This window comes from Hirundo rustica, chromosome 4 (assembly GCF_015227805.2).
Source record: "Hirundo rustica isolate bHirRus1 chromosome 4, bHirRus1.pri.v3, whole genome shotgun sequence".
NCBI classification, from domain to species: Eukaryota; Metazoa; Chordata; class Aves; order Passeriformes; family Hirundinidae; genus Hirundo; species Hirundo rustica.
The window spans coordinates 58,964,923-58,975,545 of NC_053453.1; the positions used below are offsets into that span (position 1 = coordinate 58,964,923).

The 10,623-nt window shown below is 47.9% G+C and overlaps 1 protein-coding gene across 1 annotated transcript in view; it reads right to left on the minus strand.

Moving 5' to 3' along the window:
* TMTC1 (transmembrane O-mannosyltransferase targeting cadherins 1) overlaps window positions 1–10,027 on the minus strand; it is a 134,459-nt gene extending 124,432 nt beyond the window's left edge. The window contains exon 1 of the mRNA XM_040061107.1: window positions 9,720–10,027. Coding sequence (XP_039917041.1) covers window positions 9,720–10,027 — 308 coding nt within the window. The remainder of the gene's footprint in view (window positions 1–9,719) is intronic.
* Between the last annotated feature and the right edge of the window lie 596 nt (window positions 10,028–10,623).

The following is a 10,623-nucleotide window of genomic DNA, read 5'->3' on the forward strand; positions in this document are numbered from 1 at the left end:
TCCACTGCTCCCCCTCAAATGCCAAAGTGTGATCTGGGAACCTGATTTCTGGAGAAAGCGGATGCAGGCAGGTGAGGACAAGTGCTCAGGATACCAGGTGATATAAACTCATGCACCAAAATGGGAGAGATTCCCATTGAGTTGGCCAAGTTGTGAGAACAAAACAGCAAACCCATGACAACTGACAATACTCTTGAAAAATCTATCATTAGTCTCCATGGATCATGTCTGATCACTTCCCATCCTGCAAAACAGGTCTGCTGGCAGGAGGCAGAACTTTATAGGAAAGGTCCCCTATCCCAAAGGTTGGGTGCGCCCTTCACACCCCTTCTTAGGGTGAACATCAAGTCAATGAGGCTTGTAAGCTGTGAGTTACCTGACGTAAATTATTGAGAACAGTTCTGTAAAAGCATCAGCCTCGCAGCTTGGCTGTTCGCCCGTGTGTTCCTTAAACAAATAAAGAACAGCAGAACAAAACACAAACATAATACCACGCTATTCAGGTAACTCTTCCACTAAACAGCAAAATCAGACTCCAAGTTCTAATTACCATCTTTGGTGGTCCATGAACACTAAATGTGAGCGCATGCAGGTGCTACATTCACACCAGCGCTTTTTGCTACTAAAGCTCTTTGTCATAAGAAATTAGGCTGACTGGCAATGAAGGAAACATTCTTTCGTCCTGAAACAACCCCAGCAGGATGATGTTGAAATGTTAGCAGTGGTTAAATTTATTGTATGTCAAACGGGTGAGCAAATCTGGGTCTTCAAACAGCTCTAATCCAAGTCACAAGGACTTTGCAAAGCTCCCCAGCTCACACAGCCATGGGGGGGAAAAGGCAGCCTACTATGGAATGCCAAATTTGCTCCACTGCAGAGGAACTGTGGAGGAACTTCTGGGCAAGGGAGTCAAGAAGGGAATGGTTAATAAAAAATTACTTCTCCCCTCTTAATTTTTAATACCTTAACAGAGAGAGTCATTCTTGTTTACTAGCAGAAGCATGCAGCTATTATACACAGCAGATGGTTCAGCAAACAAAGGAAGTCAAACAGAGATGTGAATCTCAAAATTAAGGAAGAAGTGGTCTTTCTCCAACATAATGTTCATAAACAGAAGTTCTGGCAAGCAAAAACTGTACTACACTGGAGGGAGGTGAGGGTGCTGTTGTCCTTGTATTTCCACACTTACACTGCCCCACAAACAGGGAAAATTGCATCATGTAGTCTTTTCTGCATGAAGATCATAACCTGTCTGAGCTAAAGCACAACTTGTAAGATACATCTTATGGCCTTGGTAGAGCACACAGGGAGGAGAGGAGATGCTTTGGGCTGGCCAGGCTGTACTACAGTCTGCTCCTCCTAACAGAGACATGTTTGCAAGCAGCATCCTAAAGATCTGGGGCTGAACACAGTAAGTGATAACACTCCTAGGCACAGAGACCCTTGAGAGAGGAGATCCAACCATCTCAGACCTCATGGAGGTTTTTCCTCAGATGAGCTACACGCAAAACACTTGGAGAAGAGTTTTTATTGCTTTAGCATCTCTGCTGGAAGAGTCCCTGGAAGCAACAATCCAGCTAAACCTCCTGCAAAATTACCCATGGCAATTCAAATGCAAAGACCATCAGAAGGCCCAGGGAAAGGAGGAGGAGAGCACATGCACCAAAGTGCAGCCTCTCCATACCAGCTGACACTGACAGGGATCTTCTAATTGAGCCACCACCAAAACAAAAGCTGATTACAGAAATCTCAGCATTGATCACATGCCCCACCAGGGCAGAGAGGCTGCACTGAAACGTGAATTCAAGCCAAGACTCGACACTTTTCGTGCCCAAGTGTTGCAGCAAGTGTGGCTCAGCAAGTCACACCCAAGGAAGAGCACTGCCCAAACTACACGCCCATGCAGGAGGTACACCAAAATAAGAAATCCCTTGGTTTTAAGGCTGATGGATGTTTTCCAGGAACAGTGGAATAGTATAGCTTGCTTTGCTGCCTGCAGTAGTTTTTCTACCGTCCCTCCACCATCCACTCTCTAAAAAGGAATTAAACAGCTTCACTCTCAGAAAGACTTCCACAGGCAGCAGCTGCTGAAGGTTCACTGAGTAGAGCCTGTACAAGAGCTCTCCAGAAGAAAGCAAATCTTTCTATCTCTTAAAAGTAACCTCTAGCAGTACCCTCAGACATCCTCCAGAGAAATTATCAGGGACACATCAATTCCCCGCAGAGAGGGTGTGGAAATGGAGTGGGGCTCAGTGACTTCATCCTCACAGAGAGAATCAGAGGGGTCTATGCTGCAAGAGCACAGGCTCACAGATGAATTCCATACCTACCCAGTTACAGCATATAATCACCATCCCCCCCTCCCCCAGCTCTAATATAGTGCTTTTTATCCACTTGTACACATGAAGACTTATTCAACCTTTTTTAAAGCCTCTTATGATTTAATAATATTGTAAACCATAATTGGAGAGTTTCTCTTTTTATAGACTTTGTTATTATCCCTGGGCAACTCTTGTTTAGTTTAATCTGTTTTATTATTTTCAAAAGACTAACAACGAAACACAACATGTTACAAAATAGAAATGCACAAGATAATAATGGTAATTTGTTATAGCAAATAACACTTAATGGAAAGTCTCAGAGCATCCCATACCTCATAAACCCCCCACAGTTTTTATGAGGAAGGCTCACATGCAGATTTATATAAATTAATTTAATATATAAGGATGGATTAAGTTTCCTGTGATGATCTTTTCCTGTTCCAATTGTGTGTTAAATATGGCAAACTTTATGCAAAGAAATACCCACTTTCAGTGCACGGTGGAATCTCCTTATAAACTCCACAGATGCATGTACTTCATGCCAGGAAAACGAGCATTTGCACTCCAAAAGAGGTGCAGCTGCATCAGTGGCAATAATAGTTAAGGCTCTATGTGGAAACAGCTCAAAGATTAATGAAAAACCTGCAGAAGTAAACAAAAAATAAGAACAGAAATGCTGCAGTGGCGTTCGTGCAATGGCCAGTTTCCACCACGAAGCCAACAGCACTTCGTTCTGATTTGTGCTGATAATCTTTCCACGCTGAAGCACAATGCCTAAGAATTAAATGGACAATAAGGCTTAAATGGTTTGGTCCTTGATTTGCTGCAACGGGGGACAGGTGAGAAGAGAGAGGCTGCATCAATTCCCAAGCTACAGCAATTGCCTCAGAGCACAGAAGTCCCCACTTACAACAGCACTAGTTAAGTGCAGGCATTCAGAGCAGGTTATAGAAAGAAAAATGACAATTAGCCTGGGAAGAAGCAGCACCTTGAAAGTGACAAATGTGCCAGGGCAGAATTTTCTTGTGAAACCACAGAAAGTGTGGTTTGATGATCATTCCTGTGTTCTGAATAACAAGAGCACCATTCACACGGCTTTGCCTCAACAAGCGGCCTTAGAAAACTAGAGAAGAAAAAAATCCAGATGACGGCAACAAACAAAATGACAAACTAGGTGTCATTTTATCTACATAGCGAACAAAATGCAATTTGCCTTAAAAATTATTCTTAAGTATCATCTCAGCAAGAGCCAAGGAAATGAACACCTCGTTAAATCCTTCAGCAGCCATCCATCAGATTGTGGAGAGAGAAAGGGGTGAGACATGATCAAAAACCAAGCTAGGACAGTCACTCATCAAGAAGAGAATGCAATAGTAACCAAAATCTAGTATAAAGTTATTACTCCTAAAGACAGTGTTTCAAACTAGATGCATACAGTTCTTCACCAAATTTGAAGTAAGTTTGAAATAAGCTGAAGACCGTAAGAAAATGCCGTTCTAACTTACAAAGAAGCAAAGGAAAAAGAAAAGGTATAGTGAGTTAAAAGAGAACAGCTTTTTTTCTCTTCCCTTTCTTTTTTTAAGTCTGTGAGACAATAAAGAGAAAGCCCAGGAAAGCAGTCAGAAACAGAGTGAGGAAATGCAGAGAAATGCCTTTAGCTAACCAGCAGCAGCCAGAGTACTTTATTTTCATGGACTCTAAAGAGTATTGACAAGGATGCTCCTGTGGGTAAGAAGACTGATCAAAAGCTGAGACTTTTAGGTAAGATGACCAAAGAAAATTAATGGTGACATTGTTTAAGTGGAACAGAACACCCAATGAGAGAAAATCCCCAGGAATTGCTAGGTGTTAGAGACAAGAGGCTACTGAAGCAAGCAGCAAAGGTAAGCATGATTGCATTCACCTCAGCCAAGTCATTCAGGAGAATTAGAGAACTCTTTCCCTCATAAAAGGCTTTAAATTCAAGAGACAGGCAAATTTTATACAGGGCTGAGAAAATGTGAAGGCAGACTCCTATAGGCTTTGTACACATCCCTCCTACTGGGCAAATCCTCACCTCTGGGCTTGGCTGCAAGCAGCATGACAGCACAGCCCCCCAGCCAGGTGTGCACCCGCCATCCCTGGGCAGGGAGCTTCCCCTTCCCCTCCACAGCAGTCCTGTCCTCATTGCAGGGAGCACCCCCAGAGAAACACAGCCCAAACGCACGACCAATAGACACCTGCTACAAAAATTACATTTGTGAGCGAGACTTCTTGTGCGCCTGGAACTGGGGGAAAAAACCTAAGTTTTGAGGCACCAAGCTTTGGAGGACACCTAAAATGGCAGCAAGGCATTCTTGCTTTGGGTCAAAAGAAAACCTCATGTGCTTAGAGATGTGTCTGTATATTCCAGCTATAACACAACCAGTCTCACAAAAGCATCTGCTTTTCTTCACAGAGTCCATCTCATCCAGTGTGGCTACACCAGCACAACACCAATTTCATGGCAAGCATCACAGTAGCAGTGTGGAGAGCGACTGCCACAGCATGAGTAGAAATAGTAGACTAAGCTGTACAAGAGAAATACTGACACAATCTCAAACACTGTGATGTACAGAGTGAAGAAAATACTTGTGCGCTGTGTATTTAACCTGACACATTATAGCTCCACCATATTACCCTGTGATGTCAAGCTGTAATATAGCATTAAATCAATAACAAAGAAAATGTAAGGCCTTTTTTCCTTCCCCAGGTTGTTTTGGTTCTCTTAAGCTCCCTGTCCTTGAAACTTATGCCACTGATACAGCTGAAAAAACAGAAGGATCAGCTGTAAACAAATAGATAGATCAGAAGGCTGACAGTGAGTTATAGAATCTGTTCTCTCTTTGGCTATATATTTACATCTAACCCAAGCTCACATTCACTTAAGGCTTTGATCTAAAGCCACTGGAGCCTCACATGAGGCTCTTGATGCCAACCCAGAATTCTGAGCCACTGCTGAAGGTCCCTATTTACTTCCCCAGCAGGTACACACCCAAGCCAACAGGCGAGCAGCTTTGGTGGGCAGACCTGGAAGGTTAACCATCCTGCAGCCAGCACCTGAGCACAGCCCAGACTTGTTAATTTATCTTTTACCCCATTTTTTTTTCCAGCTAGAGTACTAGTGGGACAGGGCTCTGCACAAACCGTGTCAGTGTCTTTTCTGGTGGGAGAGCTGCATTCCCCTTTGCAGCTTATTGCCCTGCTGGCTCCTCCCCTCCTAGGCCACCAGAGGCACCCAGCAGCAGCTGGAGTGGACACTTACACCCTTCCCAGAGCCAAGCACATTCCCAGTGAACAGCCACTGCCACCTCCTTCGAGGGAGACCAGGTATCTGCTGTGCCTCCTTGCCATGCCATCCTCCCAAGCGTTTGCCACCGCCGCGTGTCCTAGACTTGTCACCACCTTTGTCTTCTGTCCCTGTTGGGCTGTTCCTTGAGGCATCCCTCACCAGCATCTGCCTTGGCACCACCACCAAGGCTGAGCACACAGGGCCTTTACTTCTCGGCCACCTGCAAACCAGGGGGCTCATAGCTGATTAAACACCTTTAAGTCTTGGTATACAGGGGATTTGAAAGGCTTCATTCTCACCATTTTCTACCACTGCATACCTTCACTGTGCTGCTGAGTACACCAAATCTTCATAACCTGTTTGTTTCTGGGTTGGAGACTCTATCTAAATGGGGATTTGGCAGACAGAAAGAGAAAGAAGGAGGGAGACAGCATAGAGGATTGCACCTTCTGCCTTAGCAGCTGAGAAACATTTCTGCAAAACCACTGGAAACAAGGAGCAACTGAAGTGAGGGAATAAATGATTCAGTGAACTTCTGCCAGTGGAGGCAAGGTGTAAGACAAGAAGCACCCAGTTTAAATATAAAATCCTGAGTGAATTACAGAACTGGCAGTCCTCTTTTTTTCACCTTTTTTTTCTACTTTTCATCTTAACATTTTATAAGGAAGACACGAAAAAAATAGTATCTTCTGAGTCCAGAAAGTTGCCTTCTTTAGAAAGAAGTATATTGAATCACTTCTTAGAGAAGAAAACACCTGCAGGTAAATACCTCTAAGTGACAGCAGCTGGAGAAGAGAGTATGAAGTAAGTTTTTCTGACTAAGGACTAAGCAAAACCACTGCCTACCATCTCAACTCCTGTGCAGATGAGGAGTTGTGCCAGACCTGTCATATAACAGTTACCCATGTGTAATAGGAATGCTTCGGAACCAATACATTCAACATTCCCTTATTTTATAGAAGTCAAGAGAAAAGATAAGAGAAGTTCAAAGACGCAAAGCAAACATTATTTAATTCAACAGTCCATATGGATAATTTTTCCCCTTCTGATGCTAACCCACACAAAACAGTGCAGCAATTCTGTGAATATTTTAAATTTTGCTTAATGGTTCCAGTGGGCCACTCTTTTTTTCCTCTGATCACTCATACTGTCAGATCCAGTGTGAATAATGTCAAATACTTGAGCTCTTTTCACTGTTTGGCTCCAGAGCATTAGTCTACTGGAATGAGGACTGTCACTTATGATTTCCAATTCATCAGGGACACTGAACTACTGTTACACAATTTCAGCAATGTCTGCTTCAGATTTTTCTGACAGATGAGTGATAAATTTTTTTAATTGAGATCATTTCAGGAATATGTAGCTTATATGTAGGATATGTTCAGCCTAATGAAAAGTCCATAGGGCATTGAGTCCTGCCTCTCACCTTCACAGCCACAAAAGTCAGAAAAGAGACTGAGACAAAGTTTCAGTAGATTGATGAATCTGTAGATGTAAATTGCAGCCCACCCTTCACATCTGTTCTGCACAGGCATTTTGGAGATCTCCCAGATTCTTTAATCTTGATACAACAAGATGTGAAACAATCCTTTACAGATGAAAGTTTCATGCAAGAGAAGTAGAGCCACTAGGCTGATATAAAGATTCATGCTGCTATTGAAATGCCTTGGATTTGACCAAATTAGCACAACAACAAGATAAATTAAATAAAACAAGCAAATCTACCAACAATAAACACACCAGAATACTTTGGTTCTCTCTTCCCTCCTTCCTGCACACACCACACAGTTTTCTCGAGTATTCTAAGTGGGTGGAGTAAATTCTAGCAAGAGTATTAGCCACGTTCATTTCCATTCTGTTACCGATCAGTTTCTGATGAGCTTTTTACAAGAATCAGGTTAAATCCTTTTTTCCTTCTGCTGGAAGACAGAGAGCAACCAGCAACCTCCTGCTGGGCAAGGCAGGGGCGGATGGCTCAGGCAGGCAGAGCACAGCGCAGCCACAGGCTCAGGGCAGCTCAGCAAAAGCTGCCCGAGGATTCTGTGGAAGCACGGGGTTTGGAGGATTCACTCCACCCAGTTCTTAACATCTTCCTCTACCGATAGAAATGAAATGGGAAGAATGTGGAAACTGGAAGGCGGGAAGGGTAATTGGGATGCGGTGGATATAATTTTCCTCTGCAGCCAGGGAAGATAAACGATTCCTTCCCTTTTCCAAATGCGATGCCAAGTGGTGAACAAATGACTCTGCCTTTGACCCAATGTCTTGGCAGTATGGTTATTATAAGCACAGAGGATGAAATCTTGTTCACAAAATTAGTGTCACTTCCCTTCCAGAAAGGACTAGGCAGAGAGAGCACTTCATCCTTTTTCGACACGCACCCCTTTAAATAGCAAAGGCAAAACCAGTTCAAATACATACAAATGGGAACTAGAACATTTAGTTTCCATTTTGTTATTAAAGTTTAAGTTTCTTTTGCTCATTAGCATCACAATCTCAACCCTGCAATCTAGGAGGCCAAGTCCAGCACTCCAGTGCTAATATTCCATGTAACTAGGTCAGTGGTGATGCACACAGGTTCACTCCTCTCTCCAATTACCCCCAGATGCATTGCTGGAGGAACGGATTAATCACACCAATCCCCAAACTACAAGAGTTTGGTTGGACACGCCATGGAGAAGGCATTCCGTGTGCACGAAGCCAGCTCTGCCTGCAACTACCTACTCCCACCTTGCTCTTTACAGAAATGTGCTGAGAGACCCTTCAAGGAGAAGGTACAAAACCCGTTCTAAAAAATCCCGTTTACAAGGGTCTGTGCTATTCAGCTTTCCTTTATGAGGAGCATGCTGGCCTGTGCCCAGACTGCCAGTACTGATGGCTCTTGGCTCCAAGTCCACCTTTACAACCAAAGAGCAGCAAGTGCTCTGTGGGAGCGCCAAGGGGATGTTCCATTTCCCAAAACTGCTCTTGCCCGTTTCTATATCCGGTGTGCTAATGAGTTACTCAATCAGCAGAGGGAACCAGGAACCGGTAACACATCCCCCGGCAGCCTTGCCAGTGTCCATACCCTTTATTCCCAATGCCTGTCGTAGTTTGTGATGAGCATCTACCGATCCCTGAGCACTAGACATCACTCAGCCACATCACCAGCTCTTCAGCACAGCTCTCTGCAAACACACATATCATTTCTAAACGCTAAAACGTTCTAAATATTCATCATCGTTAATGTTCCATCAGAATAAATTGAACAGAGAACAACCTAATCGAAAGAGTGACAAATTGTATGGATTGTAACTGAGCTAATTTGCCACAAATTCTTCTCCCGAGGGAGAAAGACCAGCGAAGGTTTTCTTTCTAGGATTAGCGAAGGTAGCTGTCACTACTGCTGCTGAGCTTCCCTTTATTCCTCTAAAACCGAAACTCCTCCTCAACAACTCTGCCCGGTACACACTGAAGGAACATCTGAAGCAGGGAGGCTGCAACTCCGTGACTAACACGGGAGGCTGGCAGCTGCCAGAAGAGATGCACGGAACGGCGCGGTACCCGCGGGGCTGACCCCTGCACTCAGCGCTAAGAACAAAGGTAGAGATGACTACGGGTCTATTTCAAAACACAACGCGGGAAGTTGCTGGCACGATCACTCAATTGCGGAGAAAAGGTACTCGAGATAAAAGCACAGGAGAAACTCACGGGGAATTCACGTGAGCACCTTCGCCAGTCAACAGCGCTTTCCGAAACGCTCCGTTTTCCCTTTTATCCCTCCCGCAGCCCGGGGAAAAGGCGCCACCTGCTCCTAAACGGCCGGGAAAGAGGAGCGCCTGCCGGGAGAGCGGCGGACTCCTCCGGAGCGTCGCCTAGTCGCTTCCCTTCTCCAGCAAACTTGCCCCGGGCCGGGCCGCGGGACCGCGCCGGCGGCTGAGCCCCCGCCCGCGCTCCGGGCGCACCCCGTCCCGCAGGGCTCCGGGCAGAAATGCTGAATCACGAAGCCGAGGGCGCGGGGCTCCCCCCGACCCCCGCCCGCCCGTCCGCGGAGCCGGGAGAGGGTCGGTGCGGAGGTGGAGCCGCCCGCCCGCCCCTCCGACACTCACTTGAAGGTGAGGACGCAGAGGGGCCGGTAGGACTTGTGGCTGGTGTTCTCGGCCATACGCTTGCCCCAGAAGTCGTTGGCGAAGGCGGCGGACACGGGGGCGGCCGCCCGCACGTCGGGGTTGTTCACGATGGCCCAGACGTCGTCGTGCACGAACTCGCCCCGCAGGGAGTTGCCGTAGCAGAGGGCGCACAGCCCCGCCAGCACCGCCGCCGCCGCCGGCCCGCCGCGCCGCCCGCCCGCCGACGGGCAGGGGGCCGGCGCGGCTCGGTCCCGGCTGCGGGAGCCCCGCGCCGAGCCCGTCACCATGGCGCGGGGCGCCGCGCAGGCTGCCCCGGCTGCCCCGGCTCCGCCGCCGCCGCGGCGCGGGGAGGCAGCGGCGCCCGCATGGCGCGGGGCGGGCAGCGGGACCGCCGCCGGCCGCTCGCGCTCTGCCGAGGCGCAGCCCGCCCGGCTGCAAATAAACAGCGGCCGCCTCCCCGCGCCATCCCTCCCCTCCTCTTCTTCCTCCTCCTCCTCCTCCTCCCCCTCCCGCACGCATGCTCCTTGCCGCGCTGTCACACCGCCGCCGCCTCCTCGGCCCGTCGGCGCGGTGGGCTCTGCCGCACGCCGGCACCCACGCGAGGCCGTGTCGCCCGCGGGCGGGGAGCGCTGCGGGGCGGGGAGCGCAGCCCCGCTGCGGCGCTCGGGTCGCCGCTGGCCCCGCTCTCCCAGGAGACGGGCGCGGGGCTGTCCCGCCGCCTGGTGCCAGCGCCGCCTCCGAGCCCCCGCGGGCAGCTCCCCATGCTCACCTGGCCGTCCCAGCTGGCTCCACGGCACCCGCTCTGCTCCGCGGCATACGCAGAGTCCGTGCCGATCCGGTATCGATGCTGCTGCGCAGCATCCACGCTGCTCCGCGGCATCCG